Below are 26110 nucleotides of genomic sequence, written 5' to 3' on the forward strand. Positions count from 1 at the left end.
GTTTTCAAATGTAGCATGCTGACAAGACATTTATCATTAACTACAACTTCATCCATGCAGTTTAGCAAATTGGCCAATTATTAACAGTGAGTGTTGCATGGCGGTTGATGCGTAGCTCCTGCTGCTTTGAAAGGCCTAAATTGAAACTCAATACATTTTTACAATATAAATTAATTGAGCTTTGGACCACATCCCTGTTGTTGGAGTGCTCTCCGCTCTCATTTTCAGAATGAGCAGCCATTTGTAATGTGTCGAGTAGCTGCGCCATCTGTGAGCAGGGCTCCTGCTGGTGTAAGAAGTGAAGGGTCACATTTTTTTCTGGTACGGGTGTGAAAATGGCTGCTGGTATCCAAGTGCAGGCAGCATGGCTTACAGGGGAGCGTAGCCACAGGACAGTTTATGTACACACACACTGGGCTGGCTCTGCCACGGATGCTGCTGGAAGTATACCAGAAGGATGCACGGGGACAGCGAAAGCAGTGTGGGTACAGCTGCCTGGAAGCTAGCATTGCCTAATATTTTCCATTATAACATTTTACTTGTTTATGAATTTACCCATTTAGGATGATTTTTTCTCCTGTTTTCTGTTGACAGGGTTTCATGTGGTAGGGAGAGGGTTGCTGTTGGTGGTGTGAGCTGGGGAGATCTCCCAAAGGTGCTTTCCAACACCAGGAACCAACGTATGGCTGAAAAAAGTATCATCTCCTATTTTCTTAGTTCTGGAATTCAAGTGGAAAATTTAGTTATCATTTTATTTATCCTATGTACAAGGCTTAAAGGACAACACTCAATGCACCTGTAATTTCTAGGCAGTACAAAGACCTTGATTTTCACCAGCTGACACTGCAGAAATTTTGCCTTACTTTCCAGTTGAACTATGAAAACTCTTTAGGATGGTTTGTTCATAGTCCTTCTTGCTGCCATTTCTCTTTCTACGGCTTTTGAAGTAGCTGCGCAACCTCTGATGCATTTTTCTTCACATTCCCAGCATTTGTTTTTGCTCTGGCTTTCCAGCAAATCATATGCTTTTTTTCCTCCTCTACATTCCCATCTGCCCAGCAGGGAAGCTATGTATTTTGTTACAGAACAGGCTGCCATACAATTAAAGGAGAATTGTAAATAGTTTAAAAAAAATGTGTTATGTATTGCATCTTCCTTGATGCCACCAGCTATGCTAGTTGTGTAGTACTTACTGGGTTGCTTTATGCAACCATCTGATGTCCTTTCCTTCACTTCCCCCTGCTCTGTGGGAAAAGGTGGTGCTGGGTCCTACTGAGCATAAAACACCATAAAAATCCACAAAGGCTACTGGGAGGTTGAAAACTGTATAAAAAGGGCAGGGGGGTGGGAGGAGACAGAGTTTCGGGGATGGTCTGGGGTAGCTTATGTTGCCTCTGCTCCTGGTTTGCATTACGGGTGTGAATCCCATGGGTATTTAAAGTGAGCTGAAGGTCTGAGCCAGAGGGTCAATGAAGGATGAAACGGGGGTTTGCAAGAGAGATCCGTGATATACTTGTCTCCCTCATAACTTTTTGATTGAAACGGACATGCAGCAGAGGTTTAAGTAAAGGCGGGTTATAGCTGCATTGCCAGCCACCACCTTGCTCTCCTGGGTTTAGATGAGTAAATCTCTCGAAGTGGCTGCTTGCCTCATGGCAGGCTGTAGCAGGAGGCAAGACCAGTTTGATTTCGGGTGAATTTGGCTAACCCACGTCCTGACCCCTTGCAGCGCTGCCAAGCTCCTGGAGAAGAGCCCGTTCTCCGTCGGCACCCCGAACCCCCTGCTCCCCTCGCCGGCCAGCCTGCAGCTGGCCCAGCTCCAGGCGCAGCTCACGCTGCAGCGGCTGAAGTTGGCTCAGAGCGCCGTCACCAACAACCCGGCCGCTGCCACCGTCCTCAACCAGGTGCTCTCCAAAGTGGCCATGTCCCAGCCGCTCTTCAACCAGCTGAGGCACCCCTCCGTGATGAACGCCCCACCGGGACACACGGCCGGGGGCCCTCCGCCAGGGCCCGGCATCGCTAGCGCGAGGTTCCCCTCCGGTGGCATCGCCTTCCCCGCACAGACCCCGGCCTTGGCCACGCCGGGGGGTGGCCTGGGGCCCGTGCAGGCTCAGGCCCCCAACACCATTGTCATGAATCCCTTTGGAGGCGTTATGGCTCCCACCTCCGGCCAGCAGCCCGTGGTCGTGGGTCTCAACAAGGCAGGACCCTCTGCTGCCGCTGCTGCAGCAGCAGGGGGGTTTTACGAGTACAACAAGCAAAATGTCACCGCCCCACAAGCCTACACCTCGGAGGGGGATCCTCCTGGCCAGCATGGCTTCCCCTCGGCAGCAGGGGCTCGCTACGAGGCGCCCTTCAGCACTGCTGGGCCACTGAAGCACGATGCGCCTGCGGGGTTCCAGAAGGAGGCCTTTGGGGCGACGCCGTCCTTCCCCAGCGACCCGCACACCAGTGCTCATCCAAAGGGAGATCCCGGCCCCATCTTGCATGGCACTGGTACAAGCAACCAGTGGGAAAATATCCCTAATTTCTCTGGCCAAAACAAGCCTGACCTCCTGCCCAGCGACAGCATGTGGCCATCAGCAAGCCAGCAGCCGTATGAAATAAGAAACGAGCTGTACAACCCCGAAGAACCGACACCTGACACAAAGTTTAGCGCGGCCGCGGCCCCGGCGTTCGGCAGGCTCAACAATAGCAAGCAGAGCTTCGGCAGCCCCCGGGTGAGGCAGAATGAGGAGCTGAGCGCCGGCACAACCGAGCTGCCCATGCGGCCGCTGCAGCCCCACGAGCTGAATGACTTTCACGGCGCGGCCCCCCTCCACTTCCCCCATGTCTGCGCCCTCTGTGACAAGAAGATCTTTGATCTGAAGGTGAGTGGTTTTAATTGCATGCAGGGGCATGGCTCGGACACAAGGCGTTTGAAGGGGTGCCCTGTCTGTCTGTGTGTCTGTCTGGTGATTTATCTGGCTGCCTGTCCAGCTCCAGGTGTAGCTGTGTCCGTCAGCCAAGTCAGCCTCGCTCGCTGTGGAGGTATCCAGAGAGAAATACAGACAGAGTTTCATAGGCCTGGGACTTGGAGCATTGTAAATCTGTTTTGTGAAAATTACTGGGGTTTCAGGGTCTGTTTTTGTTCCGCATTTCACTGTGAAAATGTGAGGGCGGGCACATGTGCGTGCGCAGCACTCTGTCACTGGGAGATTATAGTCCCGGCGTGAGAAATGCCAGATCCAGGCTCAAGTTGTTGCTCATCTCTGATGGATGCAGTTCAAGGGGAGGAGGAGCTTGAACCTGATTTCCCCCCTTCACCCTCCTCTTCTCCTCCCAGTACTGTAATTGCACATCTGCAGTTTCTTCTGGCTCTCGCTTTGTTTCTGATCCCAAAGCCTTCCCAATAAAACCTGTGTGGAAACTTGATTAAATAGCACTTTTTCATAAAATGAGTTTGCTAATTTCTCTTTTGGGATGTCCTACACCCCTTAGTAGCTCTAAGGAAAATTTAGATCCCATTGTCCCAGTGGCTTTGGCCTGGAAGCAAGACGCTACCCAGCATATCGGGTACAGACCATGCTCCCTGTTCTTATGTCATGGGCCCAGCCAGCTTTTCTTGGCCATGTTTATACTGTCAGAGGAGCCTCCAACTCAAACTGACCCTTGAGCAGAGACTTCCTGGTTGTCCAGTGAGCCTGTGTGCTAGATCACGTTATAGGTCAGCTCTGGAGACAGTTATGTACGTAGCCCACCGCTGCCCATGGGCTCTGCCTGGGGCTGTTTTTGCCTGGTGAGCCCAGCCCCACAAGTCCTTGTGGCCTTTTCCATCACATCGCAGGACCAGCACCTAATGGCAAAGGCATGTGTTCTCATGCTGATGGTGGCCTGACAAAAATATTACAACAGGAACAGTGGCCAGCAAATGAAATAGTAGCTGATATGTACATGCCCTGTGGCTTTGGGATATTTGAATGCATTTGCTCTTTCATGTTTCTCTTTTAGTCTTTGAGCAGCTGTTCGCAAGAGGGTTTGCTATGGCTACTGCAGCTACAGGAGTGGTGTGAACTATCCCCCATCTAGGGCATGCTGGTCATTTCTTTTTTTCTTTAACATTTAAAAAGTGTGGGTAGATGTCATTACAATGAGTTTTAGTTGATCTGTTCATTGGTGAACTGCCTCATTTCATTCATAAAAGTGTAAATAACTAAATGCACTTCTCTTACAAGTATTGGTCATCTAGTGAAATGAATAATCACCCTCTTCATGGACATTGCAGAAGTTGAGAATGCTCAGAGCCTTTTCAGATATAATAAGTTGACTGATTTAATAGAAATAAACATTCTAGATTTAAAAATGAATACAGAGAAGCTGTCCATGTGTAAAGTAACTGGTAGGTAATTTAGCCTACAAATAACAAATCGGTAAATGTATTAGATAGAAGTGCACTTGGATCCAGTATCATACACTTTGATCTTCAGCGTTTCAGCACTGATTTTAGAATAAGGCAATTGGAATGGAGAAGCAATTTCTTGTATATTTGTTTCAGGATTTTTCCTATGCTCATCATCTCTTTGTTTCAACATAGGACTGGGATCAGCACATTAAGGGAAGTCTTCACATCCAAAAATGTATGGCTTTTTCAGATAAGTAAGTATTATTTCACAGACAGTCTTCCAACTCAATTCCTAATAGAGCATCCCTTACTTCAGTGGCTTTACACCAGGAATTTACTGTCTAATAATAATGCTTTAATATTTATGGCACATTATGCATGCTCCTAAAGTTGTTTTTTTCTTTTCCAGCACTGGTATCCGGTGTGTGTTAAGTTCAGCAGATGGAACATTGCATTTATCACCAAATAATGCAGCAGTTTTCAATCCATCTAGTATTGAAGGTGAATGGTTGCATGTGCAATAATTATGTATATATATTTTAATGAAAAGGGAAGTCAGTCTTTGGGGAAAAATGGACATTTCAAATGACATATGATACAAGTTTCCAAGGAAAATAGTTTTTAGATGTTGTATACAGAGAGACTTAAAAGGCAAGATTGTCTTTCAAAATGTCAATTTATTTTTCGTTCAATTAGTTGTTTTCACAGTACAATGTGAAGCAGTGTATAATTTGGTGTAGAAACTATGAAATGAATTGTTATGTAAATGGGGCATTTCTTACTGAGTCAAGATGATAATATGAGTCAAGATTTTCATGAAATGTGTGTAATCCATTATTTAGATTATCCTCCAAATGTCGGCTCATCTTTTATCACAACGTCAGCAAGATCCTTTGGCCAGCCAGGTCCTACATTTTCTTCTCTTCCATCAGGGGTAAGAGTGAGTATCTAAGCAAACTGATCTCCTTGCTGAGATTCTTGTAGAAGCCACTTCTACTTGCTGGAATTTTAAATGTGTCAGTTTAGGCAATTATGTGAACATTGAGTTTAACTTACGTTTAAATTTACCAGCAGCTCTTTTATGCCTTTGATTTTGATCAAATCAGAACTCAGCTGTAGATTTTCTTTTCAGAGTGCTAGAAGTTGTTTGCATGTTAGACAGATTTGGGGAGGGCACTGGACTGTTCTGTGTGTATCCCATAGTTTTTTCACCTGTATTCTGAACCTTTTTGACACAGGAAAATCATCTTCAGCTAGGAATGAAGAATAGGATTATTTTTTACTTACTGTATGCATCAATTGCAGTGAGAAACCTCTCCAGATATTTATCTGTAGCAATCACTCTGCCTCTCCCATGCTGGGGTCCTTCTCCCCAGTAGCAGTGGTGGCAAAGACAGTGGCTGCAGCTTCGCTAACACTTACCCATCTAGGGATCCCAATTCAATTCATTGTACTGGGCTAGCTTTTTCTCAGTTTATTTTAGTGTACTATTTATATCTGCTGCCACTGGTAACATTTCAGTCAGTTTGCTTCAGTGTGCAACCTTCTGTGGTTTCTGTTTATTAGTTACCCCAGCACTCATCACAGGTTCCCAGTTGTATTCTTCTAGTGTGCAACTGAATTACCATCCCAATAAGCAAAAAGTGCCAGAAAGAAAAACAAACAAACAAAAAACTAACATTAGAAGTAGTTCTTAAAATGGATAATAAAAAAAAAAAAAAAAAAAAAAAAAAAGAAGAAAAAAGGTTTTAAAAGAAGTCAAGAAAAGCAAATCATATGCATTATGGAAATCCAAAGTTGTTAGGGATAAAATGAAGCACAAAATATATAGGAAAGCTATGATTAGAGTTGGAAACATCAAAGACTAATGTTAGGTCATTCATCGAATAGCAGCAATAATCCAGGGGTTCAAATTTTCACCTTGTTAGCTTTTGTGTTTATATCCTGATGTGGTCTCAGACTCTCCAGAAAGCCAGGCTGAATTGTGTTCCTGTGCCGCTCCAGCTCACATCAGGCATTGCTTACAAAAACATCACCCAGATTTGTTTAATCCAATCAATTTTCTGCTGTGGGGTTTTGCTGTGACAGGAGTTATTGGAAGAGATTTTAGCTGCTGCCCATCGCAGACACCATGTGTGCAAGGCAGCAAAGAGTGGAGCTGCTTGTGATGCCTGCCTCCAAGGTCAGAGGTGGAGTAGCAGCGGCTGTGCAGGAATGTTCCTTTTCATCATGTCTGTCAACCTCGCAACAAATGAAATTGCTGCTAATACCAGTATCGTTTCTCCTCAGAATCTGTCACTATTTGTCATCTAAGCTGCCTGCAGAAGTCCTTCTTCTGAATGACCTGCAGTACTAGGAGAGATGAAAGAACCAATAACTTCACTGTTCTTGGGCACCATAAATCCCCTTTTTCTTCAAAAGCTCCTAAGGTAGACAGGGAGCTATATTAGAGGTGTTAAGTTTGAGTTTACCAGCTGTCATTCACCCCACAACTCCGGTGATTTATAATTTACTACACCTTTGCACAGCAGTATTCATTTTCAGCTAAGCTGCTGCCATTTAACTGAGCAGTTGGAGATTATACGTGACCCTGCATGTAATCATAAACAAAGTGTTCAGATTTCTGGAAGAGCTGGATACATGCTGTCTGTCTGTAAATAACTCTATCCCTCTTCAAAAGGCAAATACAGTGCTACAAGTCTTCCCTCAGCCATGCAGAGCCATTAGCAGTGGAGGGACAGGACTGCCAGTTTCTTATTATCTTTAGAAAAGATTCATGAAAAGCTCAAGTAAGGGATAAAGAATTTGAAAAGTAAGAAACCCCAAAATCAGGGGAAAAAAATAATGTAATAAAAATAACTAAATTAGATTGGAGAAATAATATGGCAAACTGAGGTGCTTTTCAGTGTTACACATCAAATAATTTATTCAACCAGTTATATGTTGAGCAATTTGTTTTTTTAGTAGTTGTCCAACTGCATTAGTAATCCTCTGTAGACATCAGCTGCAAAGAAAGTTAACTTAAAGTCTTACACTCCATGCTTGATGCACAACAGCTACTTTAACTTCCTGAGTGTGGATATAGCAGGTGTGTATTCCTTTTCAGGCTGTGTTTTACAGCTCACTTAATGAATGGATCCCATTTAACTTCAATCAGCTGTCAAGGTTATTGCCCGGTACAGCCCATCCACTCCTGGTATGAGTGTCTGACCACTTCTTAATCATGAATTGTAGCAGATTTATGATGTAGCATTTCAATTCAAGCCAATTTGGGGGAGGTGGTAACATCTCACAGTCATCTGATTTAATGTACTGCTGAGTGCGTGTCTGAACCTGGGCCCTGGCACGTAGGTAGGGAACAGCTAAATCTTTCAAGACCTATATATGCTTAACAGACAATCTCTCAACAGATCTGACAAAACAAACAGGAGGTGCCAGGTGACTTGAGGTGTTCCTTTGCTGTCAGGAAGGTTTTGTTTTTGTTTTTTTTTTTTTTCCCCTGTTAGGTGCAGGTTGTATTCTCCTGTTGTATGTTGTATGCTGCCTTGCCAGATGCACTCAGCCATCACTCCTTTTTTATTCAGGTGGAATTGAGTTGCTCCATCTTTATCAGGGTCAGGTCTGTGTTCCTTTTCTGCCAGAGAAAATACCTTTCAGCTGGACTGTGGCACTTTTCTGATTTACCTTATGCACCTGGGCAGTCTCTGTGAGATACCAGCTAAACAGCAGACCACTGCATGATATAGGGTCTTACTGCAGCAAAAATACACAAACGGTTAAGTGGTAGAGCCTGGAGGGAAAGTAATGGGATGAAGGTGTAAATAAGATAACATTAGCTCTGTGACTTGTGAAGTTGCTGACAAGCCAAACATTTGTGATGGCTCTGGTGAACTTGATCCCACAAGATTACGTGATTTGCATCTTTCCTTGAATGGCACAATTTTAACTGAAGGTAGAGTTACTTCTTCAATAAAACCCTAACAGCAGAAGTTATAAACAGGGAAGTAGTCTGGGAGGATGTAATCCTGTGTGAGCAATGTTTGCATATCATTAACTGGGGTAAATTATGTTTCTCTCTCAGTATACACTGATGTCTGCTTGCACACGGAGCATAGACCCTGCTTTCCATGTCCGGGAGATGGGCAGCTCTTTGGGAACTGCCCCAGCACTCCAAAATAGACTTCCACCCTTGGGAAGTGACACTGCACCAGTAGCGTGTGCCTGTGCCAGCCAATTTGGGACCTCTGCCTCTCTGCATGTCCAGTGGTCAGCACGCCCCCAAGAGAAATGTCCCTCCTACTGGGTGGTATTGTAATGGGAAGGGAAAGCAGTAGGTTTTCCAGCCTGAGATACAGCTGTTTTGTCCTCTAGCAAATTGAACGGGGTTGGTTTTATCCCCAATTCAATCTGTTCCACAAGGGCAGAAGAAGGGTTTGAATTCAGCCCGTGCTATCCTGAACTCCTCTGCAGTCACCTAAACTGATTTCTAATATCTGTCAATCCAGCAGGGACTGCAGTGAGCATCTGTTTTAATCTGTAGGCACCACAGACAACAGGTGTTCACTGAGTCATTGAAAATATTATTTATTTGTGCATTGCTGGCAAATTATTTGTTAAGGGCCTTTTACTCAGCAACAATGTATTTGTGTGGGGAAGGCACTGAGCCATCAGTGGCACAGAAAGCTGCAGGACAAAGGAAGGCTACGTGACTTGGCAGAAGAGCCATGAGGGTTGTGGTGGTGAACCAGACAGGTATCAGGCTCTCAGGGAGCTTTTTGGAGGGTCTGAGACCTCCATGTGGCAGACAACCGCCTCTATCTCTATCTTTGGAGGGGGCTCCAGACTCTCACTGGTGCTGGGTAAAGTCCAGGGTCCTGTGCGTGTAGCCTGGCTCTCTGCTGTGACGTTCCAGGGACATAAAGTCGCTGGCTCTGTGAGGTTTGAGGTGGTAACTTACCTTCTGCAGCAATAGCACTAATTCTTGTTTGAACTCTCTCTAGAGGAGAGTTCTTTCTACTGGAAGAGCATCTCTTCTAGTAATCTTCTGTGGACTTTGTCATATCCAGAGATGGGGACTCCATTGCAAGTCACGCTTCAGTTAAAAATATGAATGGGAAGGGAATGTCTTTAACGTCTTTAAATAAGAATATTTGTCTTTTATAACAGCTACACAGAACAGAACATTTTGGTTTTTTGCAGAAATGTAAGGTCTTATCTAGTAGCTGGCATATCTAAGATAAAAACATGGTTTTGAGTTGGGTTTTTTTCCAGTTTCCCCAGAGAAAATCTCCATTGGGTCGAGTTGTTCACATCTGCAACCTCCCCGAGGGAAGCTGCACAGAGAATGATGTCATTAACCTGGGCCTTCCATTTGGGAAGGTCACCAACTATATCCTCATGAAATCCACTAATCAGGTACTGTGCATGTGGAGTCACCAGCAGTGATGTAAATGGACACAAAAATGTACTGACATGCTAAGGGGAGGCTGTTCCCTTACTGGGCACCAACACCTCTCTCCCTTTTAATCTGCTCTGTATTGCAGTAGAGCTCTGTTTTTGAGGTGTTTTTAGACTCCAGTGGTAGACTTGGAAGATTGAGACGTATTCTCTCACATAACTATAGCAGACAGTGCAGATGGACGTGGAAACCACACCAGTGAGCAGTGTGTGGGATGGTAACATTTCAAAATGCGGTCAGTGCACAGCTGGGAGTATCCTTGGCCAGTTAGATCAAAGTCACATCAACTGCAATTTTCATGCAAGTAGAAGTGCTAGATAACGTTGCCCTTCTTTCCTAAACAATAAATATATTTTTTGACTTTGTTTTGTCTGGTCATGCTGTGATGTTCTGCTCTTGCCTAGCTCCCTTGCACTTTGCAAGGCAGAGCTGGCAGTCTCAGGAGCGGTGCCTGCTGCAGCATTGCAGTCCTGCATCCTGTCAGCAGCTGAAGAAGCACCAGTGAGAAAGTGGGGAAAAGATGTTGGATTTTTTTTTTCACATATCAAGAAAGATTGGGTTCAAGTCACTTGTTCTTTTAAGTGGCTTTTAAAGTTGCCTATCCGCTTTCATAGCTGTGTTGAAGCTGTCATTTTTAGTTAAAAGAGGCTGAACAACGAATGGCCTGAGTATTGCTATTTCAGCTGCAGGGCTGGAGAGCTATCCACTTCTGTACTATCAGGATATTTTGCATGAAAAGAATCCAAATGAAAATGATTGTGCTGCCTTTTCTGTCTTATACTTTGTTTTTTTAATTCTGTAGTAGATTTTAAAGCTCTCCCCGTTTGTGCTAGGCCTTTCTGGAAATGGCTTACAGTGAAGCAGCACAAGCCATGGTGCAGTACTACAAAGAAAAACCTGCTATGATAAATGATGACAAGTTACTTATTAGGATGTCTAAAAGATACAAGGAATTGCAGCTGAAGGTAAGATCAGATTCCCAATCAGATTTCCCGAGTTTCCATAGCATGTTCATGAGAATACATCAAAAAACCTTTGCTGATTGCTGATTTTAGTTAACATTTTAATATTATGGAAAACAAAATAAAGAAAGATAAATTAATGAATGTATGTTAAAGATTGTTTATACTTAGCTGTTTGCTGTTGTTCTAAATTGTAATTCCTTGGAAAGATCCAATTTTCTATTGTTTTATCATACCATTATTTCAAAAATCCCTTCCAAGCTTCCTTCTGAGCAGGCTTCCCTACAGTGCTTGAATTAACAAAGGTCTAAAGCACAGCCCTGTGTAAGATACCACATCTCAGCAAAAATAAGGGGTGCCATCCTTTTACACAGGCATTAAGCCTGAGGCAGTGCTTTTCCCTGGTTGCCTGCTTGAGCCGTAATGCAGTCTCTATTCTGAGCCACAATGGCAGGGATAAACATCACGCTGATTAGTTTTTCTTTCTTTCTTGAGAAAGACCTCACTTAGAAATATGATCTATTGTCACTTATGTTGCTATTATTATTATTTACATAGAGCAGAGCAGTATTTGGTCCTTGTACTTTTTGCAGAGTGTGATGCTTTTGATGTGGACACCTGAGGGATCTCCAAAAATCTGTACTCTTGAGAGCGTAGTGGCAGGAACTTATGTTCTGCTGTAATGTTAAGGGAAAAAAAAATAAATCGTGAAGACTTGGACTGGAACCAATGGTGCAAAGCTGAAAAGCTTTATATTATATTATCCAACACAGCACTAAGTTATTTTATAAAATAAGTGCAGTGTTCCAAGTTGAGGCCTTCTATGAGCATTAAGGGAAAAGGAGTAACTCAGATGATCTGGTTTGACCTTTGGAAAAGTTTCTATCCTGCATGTGTTTAATAGATAAAGGAGGCTTGAACGAGTTGTCAGAAGCCCGTAAATCAGGGTGCTCTTTCTTGCTGTGGTATTGTGAGGCATCAAGAAGTGAGGTGGTGGGGGCTGCACAGCTACACATAGAGGCTGAACTGGGCTTACCCACAAAGGTGTAGGACTTTGCCTAGACTTCAGGAAGATTTTCATCAGTTCCAGTGGCAATTTCTCAGGTTATGGAATTATTTTTCCCTGCATGAACAAATGCCCTTTCTCTTTGTTAAAAACAAAGAGACGAACAAAAGTACAGCATCAGGAAAGGGGGAATATGCATGAGCTGTTTGCCACTACGAACTGCTCTGAGTTCCTGCATGATTATGGTGCTCAGCTGTGCATGCTCCAAGTGTTTGATGAATTGCACGCACTCCAGCCTGGAGTAGTGCACCTTTTGTAGAAGATTACTTGAACCTCAAGTAATCAGCACTTCCTGCACACATTTTTCTTGCACTTAGCTTTTCTGAAGCTCTTGCATCTAAACCTCGTCTTTCAGAGCCATCCTCCAGAATGGCAGGTCATTCCTAGGAGGGCAGGGACAGGCTGATGCATCTATTTAGTTCAGCTGTTAGAAAAGCTGCCTGGTTTGTTTCATCTTACATCCACTTCTAGAAAATACTCCACAGCAAATGTGTACCAGGGAAGTACAAGGTAGTTTTCAAAGCCGACTTTGCAGAAGCCAAGTATGAGGAGACAGCGCTACAACATAATGGAGCAAATTTTCCATTTGTATCATTTGCCTGCTTTGATCATGCTGTTGAGATACCAGTTGCAGAAAAGACTGTAACCAGACCACTGAACAAGTATTTCTCATTAGTGGTAAAATGGAATGATGCATGGGTGCCGTTTCTGAAAGGACAAATCGCGTATAATAGCTTGGAGAGCAGTGCAGCGTGCTAAACAGTGTCTTTGTCTTACTTAGAAACCAGGGAAGAACGTGGCTGCTATCATCCAGGACATCCACTCACAGAGGGAAAGAGACCTGCTGCGTGAGGCAGACAGGTAAAGTTTCTGTAGAGTTTGGAACTGGGACCTGGATAAGTCTGAAAACCAACAGGTAGAATAAGCATAGTGTGTGTGCTTGCCCCTCTTCTCTCATTTGCTTTCCTATTTCAGGTGTCATTTCAAATCACTGTGAAAAGAGAAGTGGGTACTATAGTAGGTGCAGAACCTATGTAATGAGATCAGATTGAAACAGACTGTTAGGAAAATAAATTAACTCATTACTACTGATGATAATGACTCAGAAAATAGGCTTGGCATGCAAAGAACATACAAATGAAGCCATTCCCCTCTCCTCACCCTTGAGTGAAAAGCATAAAGGCTGGGGTTGCTGTGAGACCTGGAGAGAGAAGGAAGTTTATTTTGGTATATTCCTGATCTGACTGGCTTCATTAGTACTTTTCTTGACCTTCCAGAGGAGGGAGGGAGGGCGGGGGGGGGGGAAGAGGGAAAAATGGAAAGGACTCACAGTCTTAAAACACCTATTTTAAACAGGTGATCATTTTCATTTTTGTCTCAGAGATGCCCAAAAGGAGTGAATACTAGGGATGCTAACACTAGGGTCATTGTAAGGGTGTTAACTTATTATAGGCTTTTAGCATAAAAACCCCTATGAGACATTTTAAAGAATGAATGAACGTATTTTTGGCAGATCTGTGGGGACTTGTTTCAACTCTGTGGATATGGCACTGCCTTTTCTCCTGTTTGCTGTGTCTGCAGCTGTGCAGGGCATGTCTGCGACAGACCTGAGGTCTCAGGCACACAGGCACCGGGGTAGTCCCCGTGTGTTTGCAGTGGGCCACGGTGGGCCAGCCAGTTACAGCTGCCTTTTCCTTCTGCAGCAGGTATGGCACGGAGAGGCCCCGCTCTCGCAGCCCCATAAGCCGTTCCTTGTCACCCCGATCCCACACTCCCAGCTTTACTTCCTGCAGTTCACCCCACAGCCCGATGGGGACCAGCAGGACCGACTGGGGAAATGGAAGAGAGTCGTGGGATCAGTCCCCGTATTCCCGACGGGACGAGGAAAGAGACAGCAGAGAATGGCGAGAGAATGGGGATGAGAAGAGGGATAGGACTGACACGTGGGTACACGAGAGGAAACATTATTCCCGACAGCTGGACAAGTTTGATTTGGATGAACGGATTGAAGGAGGCAGAGGGCACAGAGAAAAATATTTAAGGAGTGGTTCTCCTGGCTCCCTTCACCTTATATCTGGCTACAAGAGTAGGGAAGATGACTATTACCGAAAAGCCTCTAAGTCAAAATCTGACAAGTTTCAGAGGCAGCTGCAGGAGCTGCCTGGCAGATCCAAGAGAAAGGAAGAGGCAAAGCTAAGGGAACGGAGGCATTCTTACAGTGAGGACGCTACTAGGGAGGAGATGGCCGAACAGAAGCACAGCAAAGCCTCTGAGGGCTCCAGGCAGAAACAAAGTGAGAAGAATAAAGTGAAGAAAGCAGAAAAAGACCAAGAAGAAGATGCTGCTGCTGAAGGCAGCGACTTGAAGGAAACCAAACCTGTGGAGAATAAGGTAAATAGAATCCCAAACTGATGTAAGAAGAAGGTAAATGATGAGGTGATGTATTTTCTGTAGTATTTTAGGTCATTTGTTTTGGGTGTGGTGCTGGTGATATGAAGTGTTTTGCCATGATACGATTAGGGAATATAGCTCTAGAAGAGATCTTGAGAGGTCACCTCATCCATGTTTTTGGCCAGATTTGTGCAAATCTATTATGCCATTTCAGTGTTAAACACCTGGACGTCATCTTTCGCTGTCACACCCAGAACCTCTGGGTAACTAGTTGGGGGAAGAGTCAAAGGCAACTAAAACTAAACCAAAGGAATATCTGCTGTTTGCATGCAGGTTGCATATGCAGGGGCCATTGGCCTACTGTTCTCTTTTCCAAACCTCTGACTTGCCCTCTCTGCCCTACCCCAGCTGCTCTTTCAGCATCATTACCTCCTTCCTGCTGTGTGTGATGTGGATCAAGTTATCTGGGAATTAAGTAGTATGTTACAGGGATGCACAATATATGTTGCTATGCTGCCATAGCTGTAAGTTACTATACTGCAAAAACAGGGAATGAACTTTTTATGAGGAGCATTTATTTTCCTTTGGTCAGCTCAGTAAAACAATTGGTGTCTGTTAAACCTGCACTCCTGCCCTCAGCTGTGGCAGGGATAATTCACACCGCTCCCTTTAATGTGCTGGCAGGAATCTCTTCCCGTGGCAGAACCACTGGACCAGCTCACCTGTAAGGCTATGGGATTGCTGGAGAAATGCTGCTGGTCGGTGAAAGTGGCAGTGTTTGTGGGTTTGATTCTCAACTGGAAAAGGATAGAGAGGGAACAGATTGGGATGCCTCGCTCATCTCAGAACAACCCATGCTCGTATCCCCTCCCTGCAGGGATCTTATTTCTGGCTCTCGGCCACCCTGCCTCCCCCAGCCCCCTGGTGATACCCGGCCTCCATCCGCCCACGGGGATGCTGGCACAGGAGGTTGCGGAGCTGCTTTGCTGACCAGGGGTCCATCTCTGGCTAGTGACTGCGCTGCCAGGGCTGTCCCTGGCTGTTTTTAGTTGACCTTGCATTTGTTCTTCTTGTGTGGGGGCAAGGTTGGTGGAGATGCCTAGATCTTGTAACTCAGCGAGTCTCTGTGAGAGTCAGCAGCGCTAGCTCATGCCATAGATATGTGCCTCTGTAACCACCTTTTGTCATCTTTCTCCTGGGGCCGACATTTCGCTGTGATGGATGGTTCCTTGCGAGACTTCTTTCACTTACGGAAATGTCAGGCAGCTTCCTGAATCATCAGTGCTGCACACCCCTCTGCATATTTTTCTGTTCATTTTTAAACTGGCTTTGTAAAAGGCACATTTCTCCGGGGACTGCTGCTAATAATGTGTTTTAAAAGGAAGAAATAGGTTTGAATGCTCTTGAGCTCATACTTTTTCTCCACCCCTCTTTGACTAATTGCCAGGTAACACTGTGGTTTTGTTCTTCCAAAGCGTGAACAGTGCAAACAGTCACACTCTTGACTGATCCTGCATCAATAAACAAAACAGTTGAGGTCTTTTGCAGGGTTTTAACACTGCTGCTCTCCTTACCATGTCTGACTCAACATAACAGATGTGAGTAGAGAACGGGGGAGAGACTGGAAATTTTAATGAATTCACATTCTCCCCAACCTGTCTTCTTGCTAACTCTATGATATAAATTACATATCTCTAATTTTGTTTCAATTTCTTTTTTCATAATTCTTATTTGTGCAGCTTTGCAAATGGAATCAAATTCTTGGGTCTTTTCCCACAGTCCAGTTGACTTGCATTAACTTTAGAAATAAAGAATGTGACCTTGTGGGTGACTTTGCTTCCCCAAAGCCAAAATAGAAACATAATAGAGCACCACTGTGTATTGCTTTATGTGTATATGTTGTATTTATTTTAGCTTGGAAAAGAGGAGCAAAATGCAGAGAAGAGCTCACCTTCAGCTAATAAACAAAGAAGAGAATCTGGAGAGATTCTGGAAAACGCAAGAAAAGAGAAGGTTGGTGACGTGTTGGTGACAGCTTCCATGATAAAATAAGTGAAAATCCAGGTGTGGTAGCATGTTCAACTGAAATATTAAAAGTCCCATGGAAGGGCGTGTAGAGGGGCTGTAGAATGGGTGTCTAAATTACTTTGCCTTATCTTGACCTTTTCCTGAAGTCTCCAGAACTCTTTTTTTAGTTGCTCTTTGCCCATGTACATTGCTTCACATGCATAGCCCTTGGCACTGACAGCTGTAATGTATGCCCAAGTGAACCATGTAACTTTGTGAACTGTGCCCAAAAATAGGAGATGCAGTCAGTCAGTGGAGAAGGAGGGAACTAATGATGAAAACTTTTCAGAGCATTGGCCTTAGATGGATTAGGGATAGTAGCCTCTTTGATTATTTCTGTTTTTTAATTAAATAGTGTCTTAACAGCACCCCTACTGCAGCATCGCAGTCGGAGACAGCAATGTCCTTGGAATTCCTCCAGCGTCATATCTGTAGGGTCATGGGTTGATGGTCAGATATGGAAGCTATTGATATCTGTTGCTGCAGAAAACTGATCTCCTGGCAAGAACAGTGTCAACTCCCAGAGTTTTCTTGCTGTTTTAGGATTCTAGGAGGGGAAGTGTGGGAATGACCAAACAGGAGGAGAATACAGATTATTAATAGATTATGTGCTCACGATGATTCTGAGAGCTGAAATCTAAACCACACCAAGTATGTGTTGAAAAGAACAAAAACGTTATAATTCTGAACATCCTAAATGTCTATAACTGCATATATGAGGTACTTCAAATTATAAACATTGGAATATAACAGTAAAACTGATTTTTCTCAAAGTCGAAGCCAACCTCTGTCAACACAGTCCCTGGCAGAGGCTCTTGCTGGTGGAAGGAAATGACTACAAAACATAGACATGTTTTCTCAGTCACTGTAGGAATTTTAAAGGACCTAATCTAGCAAAGTCAAAGCCACAGTGGCTAGAGTAGGGTTCAGTATATTCTCACTGCAGTGCTTATTTCTGGCTGCCCTGGGACAGAGGTAGAGAAAGGGCGAGGTTAGTTTCCTTGGGGATCCCACAGCAGTCAGTCACATAATAAAGTATGACATGTTGTGCCTTGTCCTGCTGCTTACAGAACAGCAAGGAGTGGAGACTTCAATGCCGAAGGCAGTTACAGGATCTTCCAAAAATGAAGTTTATATGATTATTATAAAAATATTACTTGCTTTTGTGCATAACGTTTAAAATCATAGCATCAAGGCATGCCATTCATTGAAACTAAAACTCAAAATGGGCTAGACATGGTCAGAGCAAAGCTTTTCCTTGTTACTGAAGTTCAAAGCCCAGAGTTTATCAGTGTTGATTTGTAATCACTGATCTCTCAAATTTTTTACATCTTTATGATAGGACCAAGACTGGGAGAGTGGAAGTGAGATAGAAGGCGAGACCTGGTATCCTGCTAACATGGAGGAATTAGTGACAGTAGATGAAGTGGGAGAAGATGATTTAATTATGGAGCCTGATATAACTGAGCTTGAAGAAATCGTACCAGTTGATCAAAAAAGTAAAGCTGCTTCAGAAATGTGTCCCTGTATGACAACCATGTTAGAACTGAAAAATGATCATGGCCACGTAACCAGGAGTGAAGACAAATTTGCCCATAAAGCTTTAGAAACAAACTTCAGATCAGCAAAGGGTAGTGTAGCTTCTAGCGTCTGTCAGGATGAAGAGGAGGAGGATGACAATGATGATGCTGTAACTGAAGCATCAAGCCTAAATCTAGACCCTGAGCAGAAGCCAGAGGAGTCACAAGAAGACCAACCTGCTAAGGATCAGCAGCAGAAGGAAGAAAAAAATGATAAAACCTCTGACACTCACTTAGAGCCTGAAGATCACCATATACCTTCTGTTCAGCTGAAAGAAGAGGGTCTCCATGTCCCGGATACATTTATAGATGATTACAAACAGATGGAATCACAAGGAGCTGAGAGCAGAGAAGTTATGGAAATGCTTGTTAAAAATGCTAGTGAAGAAACAAGACATGGAAGCCAAGAGTGTCCAGAGGGTAACTACCGTTTCTTTACTGTTTCTTTTTTCTTTTTTTTTTTTTTTTTTTTCCCTTTTCAGCCTGCAGAGAGCTTTGCATGTTTTCTCTGACAGTAGACTGAAATTTATTGCTAACAAGAGTAAATGTTGCTAATAGCATCAAGACTTGTCCTTGGAGCAGCTCAGTAAAAGAACTCCAGTGCCTTTCGCCAAGCTAAACCATTAGAGGCTCTTAGCTGAATAGTGTAAAGGAAATATGATAAGCAGCTTGCAAGCTTTCTGAAAGGCATAAGCTGCTATAATTGTCATGTCAAGGTTCACATGAGTTTAGCTGAACCCTTTCAGTGCCCTGCTAAATTTATTTTGAATTGTCAATGAAATGAGTGACAGTCTCTGAAGGTCAACAGAAAAGTATCTGTAGTGTCTAGCTGGCTGCTGGACAAGGTGGGTATTCTTACACACTGTACGGTGGCATTAGTAACATGGAAATTATCCGTAAATTGTTACTTCTCAGTCCCTGCATGCCTTTTGTCAGGACTTGCCTTATCATCTCCTGTTATCTAATGCATGCTGCCTTTAATATATCTGAGAGGACTGCTGTGAGATAGAGCCAATAAATGTAATCGTAGCTGTCCATTAATATTTTACTGTCAGGGAAAAAAGAGATCCCGAGTGTCTGAAATTGAGTTCAGTTCCTTGTCACACTTTCAAATGAAACTTGAGCGGTTGGGTTGTGCATAATGAGTGGAAGTGGAAAGCAGAGACCGTGCAGGCCAGGAATGCTCTTTTTTGGTTGCTGCTGGAGCTCATGTGGTGGAGAAGGGCAGGTGAACAGAAGTTGCAGGAAGCTTTGTGAGTGTCATTTTCTAGCAGAAAATGCTGGAACCTTTAATGTGAATGTCTGATCTTGAACTAACTTCTTCCTCCAGGACAGATCTGAAACTTGCTCAGTTTTCAATACTTACCTGTCTGTCCCAAAGACAGCTTTCCAGGCTGTGTGTATTCAGAGATAATGCTGCCACATGAACTCCCTGCGACTGGGGTTTGTGAGGTTGGCTCCCCTGCCTGCCCACTTCACAGCAGTCCAGGTCCAGTAGCACAGTTGTTTTGGTGTTTTCAGTATCTCAGCTTCCAACTTGCCCACAGTGAGCCTGGAAGCTCCAGGGGAACTTGTGTGCCTTATGGTTCTGCCAAGGACTTGGTATCTGGGATCTGCAGTGCAAGGCTCTAGGCTCTCTGCAAATGTAGCTGCCAGCTCACAGGGCCAGAAATCAACTCCAGTGGGACTTCGGTTGCCACAAAGGCCCTGGGATGGTCTTAAAGGTAACCTGAAAATCAACCAGCCAGGATTTCATATTATTTTCTTTTAAACCATGTATTAGATGTCTTTAAAACAATGAAGAAAATATCATTTTCATAGCCAGATATTGCAGATCTCTGAACTACAGACTTGAAAGGCAGGAAGGGTTTGGTTTGCGCAAAAATCTCTTTGTTTTATGAGAAAATATATCCCTTATCTAGGCAAAATTTGCAATGCAGTGGAAATGTCAGGGTAAGGGAACCAGTTCTTCGATGTTAGAACTGAAGAATAGGAACCAAACCAGTGTTCTGATGCTCTATGGAAAAAAAAAAATAAAAAAAATCAACCCACTGTTTTCCATGCTTTCATCTCCTGCCTGTGTCCATTTAGGCTGATCAGCAGGGACCAATCATCCCCTCCCTGGCCAGAAACTGAAATCTTCAAATGGCCCAAAGCCATAAAGCAGAAACCATCCCTTGGGGAGCTGAGGATGGGAGAAGAGTGGCTCCAGGAAGAGCTGCTCTCGGCAGGTCCTGCAGCTCCATCACTGGCCGTGCAATTCCATAGGTGGTTACGGAGCTGCAGTCTGGCCATCCTTGTGCTTATTGCTTGTGTAATATTACAGATCTATTTAGAGATTAAAATATGAAAAGAAAAACAATAACAAGCATGAAGTTAGAAATAGAAAAATGGCCTACTGAGAGAAATAGGAGTGATTGTGTCAGCTGTTGGGATGCACCGAGTAGGCTCCTATTTCAGTCGAAAAGCATTTTATCCATTTTGCTTCATTCATAGCTCCATCCAGAAAGTGTTCCCAAGAAGTCACCAAGTGTCTTTTCATACTAATAAAGTGTTTTCATTCAATACATTTATTCATTCGTTAAGCAAATTCTAGGTACCTGGAAATGAGATCTCTCGAGTACCCCGAAGTAGAGCCTAGAAGAAGGCACTCTCCGCCAGGCTGGGAACAGGAGGACGTCTTCACCGAACTCAGCATTCCCCTGGGTACGTTTGGACGCCCAGGCCGAGGCTGGCCTGAGATGCCACCCACTGCAATTCCTAGAGCTTACAACAAGATGTCACTTTAAGGCTACTTGCTATATTTATTTCTCAGAACAGATGTGAGGAGAGTGAAGGAACAGGGCATACAACAGAGAGGTAACTGTTGAAAGAAACAGACTTCATTACAGACCATTGCTAATTTCTTTCCACATGAATGGCTAAAAAAATAGCTGCTAATGCTGTCACTGATGAAATAAGTTCCTGTGGACTTCTTTGTCTCAAACCTGAGCCTGACTGATGCAGGGAATCTCTGCAGTAACCAAGAATAAGCATAAATTAGCCTGTTTAGCCTCATAAGGAAGCTGGTGAGGCTTTGGTAGAACCTCTTGAGGGTAGAAGGATCATCCAGGGAATTCTCCAGGAATTGGACAGTTTAACTCTTAAGACATATGGTATGAAAAATACTTAGCAATTTATAAGTATTTGTTGTAAAAGTGTTTTTTATACTTTAAACAAAAACATTGGCTTTACTGTGTACACACTGATCATGAGTAAAACACCTGGGAGAGGTACATCTTTAAGTAATTTGCATAATGCAATTCTGAATGTTGCTGCTAATAATTACTATGGCTATTCCAGCCCTTGAGGTTACACAGTGAAGTTTCCAGTCAACATTATGTGAGAGAAGGTACATTTTTACATATGTATAATATTTCTGAAAGAAGAAGTGCAAAGTGCATTTGCAATGCACAAGATTTTAGACTGCAGCTCAGTATTGCAAAACTAGGTAAATCAGAGAAGTGAATCCAGGATCAGTCTTCATATCTATGTTACTTAACGAAGCAGCACCTTTTTTTTTTTTAATTTTTTTTCTTTGAAAGCAAGTTTATGCTGGAAGGGAAGGGTTTCAACTGACATTTTAATGTAAATCAGAATCTCTCAATAGGTGTGGAATTCGTGGTGCCTAGGACCGGCTTTTACTGCAAGCTCTGTGGACTCTTCTACACAAATGAAGAGACGGCAAAGACAAATCACTGCAGAAGTACCGTTCACTACAAAAATCTTCAGGTAAAAACACACTTGAAACTAGCTAATAACTAGCTCATGGGGTGGACTGTGTATAAGATAATTATGCTACCAAAAATTTGATTTTGTGCTGTAGTTAGAATTCAGACAAATTGAAGTTCAGATAAACAAAACTTTTCAGTGGTTCCAAATGTTAGCACACTAATTTCTCATTGCCAAATCCCCACAATCTACCTCTGGATCATAAATAAAATGGGGCCAGGTGACAATTTTATCTTCTTATCCATATTTGGTCCTTGTCACCAGCACAGGAAAGAACTCGGACCTTTAGCTGTCTGGTCTTGAAGGTCCCAGACATTTGCATCACTGGGAGCAACAATCTTTATTATTTCTTAGTTCAAGGAGCACTAAATATGCCACTTGTTTAATAAAGTTGCCATTCCTACTTTGCATGAGCATATATTTCTGCAGCATGTTTCAGCAAGCAGTACTCTGTGACGCACAGGCTCTGCGAGGCATTTCCTGTGACCTGCTGAAATCACCTTGCTACGCTGCAGAGCAGCACAGGGGCTCAGCCACGCAGAACACCACTGCTGAATAATTTCTCTAAGGATCTGCAGAAGCATGTAATCACCTGTGTGGTTTCAGCACTTGATAATAGCACAAAGAGACTGTGGGTGCTTGCCATTAAATCAAAAGCCCCCCACCTTTATCACTTCTCAGATGCACGGCTGATAATATCAGTCATAACAGCATGAGCATCAACTGCCCAGGGCTGAGGACTCCTTAGAGGAGGTGACCTTATTACACATCCCCTTGAGTCCATGCCTTTGTGTAGGGTACATGTACTGCAGGAGATGCTTTTATCAGAATGCTGTTGGCATTCTCACACTCCCAGCAAAAGACATGAAAGAACAAGACTGCTTCTTCTTTTTCTATTCCTTCTGTCTTACTTCCTGGAGCCCTGCTTCTCTTCAGGTAATACCCATCTCTCCCTAACTGGCTAATGTTAGCTCTCCCTAACATTAGCTTTTCTGAGAATAGTTTTTTTGTAAGTCACGCTCAAAGTCAAATCATTTCTCTGGGAGAATTTTCTTCTTGACTTGCCTGAAGTCACTCAGCTGTCATCCTACGAAGGCCTCTGGCTTTCAAAGACTGTGCCTGCAGAGCTGCTATGCTTGCTTATGTTGGATCCTCCAAGTGTAAGCCTGAAGAACAGGTGCCCAGTTTGCATGTCCTTTTTTGCTTATTACAAGAAAATCCGGAGGGATTCACCAAAGGTAGCACCACCCAGTGCAGGCCATGTGTCCCATGCAAGTCTGTCCCAAAGAAACTCATGCTTCAACAAAGATTGCAACTTCAGCACTTGGTAACTACCCTCATGGGAAGGAGAGGCGTTTTTTTCATTTTCAGTTATTTTGTCAAAGTCATAGAGAAAATATGTCCATTAAAACTGAATCAACATGAAAAAACAAACAAACACACCACACGTTTTCTCTCCTGTAAGACATTTCCCATGAGCACTGTGGTCGATATCTAATACTGACTTGAGATAAAGCACAGAGACCGCAAAAGCTGTTAAAATTAAATCTGTCAAACATGGTAATGAAAACATATTGTTCTCTAGAGCTGTACCTCTTATCTTATTAAATGAAGGAAGTAAGTGTCTGATAAATACCCATCCAACTTTTGCCCTCTCAAGTGGAAACTCAGCAAATTTTAAATAATTGCTCTGTATTTCTAGAACTGTTCTAATTGCAGTACTGCTAATTTATGCACCCTACAAGAAATATCAGTCTTCTAGGATGATGCAATTTAATGAGTGTATCCACCAACATAAGAGCTATGGACAGTGACTGTATCTGAAGCTGTGGCACTGCAGCTGCCCCCTGTCTTTCTGTTGTCTTGCCTACCTGAGGAATAACATCGTCCAATGCCAGCAACGTTGTCCCAAATTCTTTCATGACTATGAGTCTTTTGTAGTTATTTGCTACATGTCATCTTTCACACGATCTATTTGGAGACACATCCAGAATGTATCCTCAGTGTTTGGATTTGAACACCAAGCTGAACAGTTTGTCTAACAGTTTTCTTCAAAAGCCTCGCTTAGGTGATGAGTAAAATAGTCACCTTCACCTCAGTGTGTTGTCCCTTGAAGAACACCAATCACTGAAAAACTTCCAACTGTTTCTTCATCAGCCTTGCAGACTTTTTGTAATTTTCCATTCTCTTCAGCTTAATAAATAATTTCCCAGGTGGTATTTATATTTACAGATCCACCACAGTTTCCATGTCCAAAAGATCCACCATTTGTCCTTCCCTCCCACAACTACCACACAAAGCTGTCAGATTCATCTGGTGTAAGCTACCTTTGGCAACTCGGTGCAGCATTTTATCCTGTTTTCCACAGGCTTTCTGCGATATTCATCAAAACTTGTATTTAGAAGAAAAAATATTTTTTGTTGACTCTCATTTTCCTATAAATGAATTTGAATGTCTGGTTTGTGAGCTTCAAAACTGGTGTTCATGTTAGTCATGATAGCTGACATTAGCATCAACTAAAGGTGGTGGATAAATCTGTCTTATTTTGGTGGGTAATCATTAAAAAACAAAAGTGTGTGCCTTATCTGATCCAATGACAAGCGTTAGTGATTTATTACAGCTCATGATGAACGGATCACTTCTCCCCATCTTTATGGATCCTATATCTCTGTATACTCCCGTAACGTTTACTCTGGCCTTCTGCCACATGGAATTTTGTACCCAGGGACCACAGTTAAGAGTTGTAAAATTTCCACTGCCAAATCTCTCTATTCAGGTTGACAGGGGTGCAGTCATCATTTTGTCACAGGTATGTCTGCTCTTTGCCTTTACTGATCCCCTTTCAGATGTGTTTTTTAAATCCAAATCTTGTGTTTATGTGAGACAGCCTGGCAGTCTTAACACAGCCCCTAGTTTCTTTATACCCATTTCCCATTCCACCTCTTCCCCATGGGTAACCAAGTGTTAACTTTACTCTGGAGGAATCTTGCAACTAGATAAGGTTTTGCAGTGACATGACATCATCTTTTTGAGACAAATCCAAAGGAATAATAAGCTAGAAAAGAGAGCTTTATGTTCATAAAAATGTACAGGGCAGATATTCTTGCATGTGCTAGCTGTAATAAGACCATCTGTACATTATTATGCAGGTGTCTGTCTAAACTAGTTGCTAATGAAGAAGCTTCTTTCCATCTATTTCTAGGTCTGTTGAGTACCATTTTCATTCCTACATCAGGTCATTTTCCATTTTGTGTGCACCTCCACTAAGAGCACTTCCCGAAGGTTGGAGGCCTCACTGGCCTTGTCTTTATTTAATAGTGAAATGCTTTGTCTTAGAGCAATACAATAAATGTAAATATTCTAGCCAGACTGCTAAATTTTGTTAATTGTTATTGATTTGATTCATCCCTTAATATAAATGTTCTTGTGTATGAGGTTTATGTCTGAACTGGATGTGCTAAAAATGTAATATATATGCTTTTACTTATGACTCAGAAACCACATCTACTTTCTGACACAACAGCCTTACACCAGAATACTTTTGTCGACTCAGTGAAATTAGTTCCTGCACTATAGCATACAGGAGCAGCAAGTTTGCTTGTAAGGAGAAAATGTGAGGTTTCACTTGTGATGGGAAACTGGGGTCCTCCTGGCTCTTTCACCAATTCCCCTTGTGGCACAAGGTAAATCACACAACTTTTGAGGCTCTCCGTGCAGTACAGTATCTCTCATTAAGGTAGTTTGCCTGGCACAGCTATTTTTCCTGGCTTGAATTTTCACCAAAAAGGGGCTTCCATGTGTTTTCTTTCTTTGTGAGATGCCAGGAGAGTGTAGGAGCTATGAAAAGGAGTAAAGCATCCTGTGTTGGATATTTTCAGTTTTGGTAAAGATGCTTTGTTTCTGATCTGATTGCAGAAATATCTATCACAGCTTGCAGAAGAGAGCCTGAAAATGAAGGAAGAAGGCAGCCATCTGCTTCAGGATGACACTGGAATTGTTCCTCACTTTGCAAAGAAAAAGTTATGATGTGGATGAACTGGAAGAGCTATAATGAGTGAATGCTGATACTTTTTTTTTTTTTTTTTTTAATTTCTCTGATATAATTGTCAATTTGCACTGTACAGAGGAGGGGAAATAAAGAGCATGTTCCATGCATCTATGCCCAGAGTGCCATTAAAAACCAAAATGCCTGAAACTGTTTCCCACGGTGAAGCAAAACTGGCATATCTGTAAGAAGTGGAGCAATTCTTTCTCACACTCTGCATGCTGGGAGTGGTTTCCTAGATTAAATCAGAATTCTCAGGGATTCTTCAAGTTTTAATTCTGATGTGACACATCAGGTCAGGCACAGTATTTAGAAGCACTCAGCATCCTCCAGTGGACGCTGGAAGGAAAGGAGATGTGACTATAAATAGGCTTTAATGTTGCTTAAAA

At 43.1% G+C, this 26110-nt stretch overlaps 1 protein-coding gene across 1 annotated transcript; it reads left to right on the forward strand.

Moving 5' to 3' along the window:
• Positions 1 to 1547: 1547 nt before the first annotated feature.
• RBM20 (RNA binding motif protein 20) lies at positions 1548 to 25736 on the forward strand. Its single transcript, XM_032191227.1, has 14 exons — positions 1548 to 1564; positions 1730 to 2870; positions 4574 to 4635; positions 4791 to 4882; positions 5224 to 5321; positions 9653 to 9796; positions 10673 to 10804; positions 12649 to 12728; positions 13574 to 14258; positions 16173 to 16271; positions 17668 to 18325; positions 20492 to 20611; positions 21555 to 21676; positions 25592 to 25736. Exons 1-14 carry the CDS (start codon positions 1548 to 1550, stop codon positions 25700 to 25702), a joined length of 3561 nt encoding a protein of 1186 aa, XP_032047118.1. The 3' UTR covers positions 25703 to 25736.
• The last annotated feature ends 374 nt before the right edge of the window (positions 25737 to 26110 follow it).

This window comes from Aythya fuligula, chromosome 7, assembly GCF_009819795.1.
Source record: "Aythya fuligula isolate bAytFul2 chromosome 7, bAytFul2.pri, whole genome shotgun sequence".
NCBI lineage: Eukaryota > Metazoa > Chordata > Aves > Anseriformes > Anatidae > Aythya > Aythya fuligula.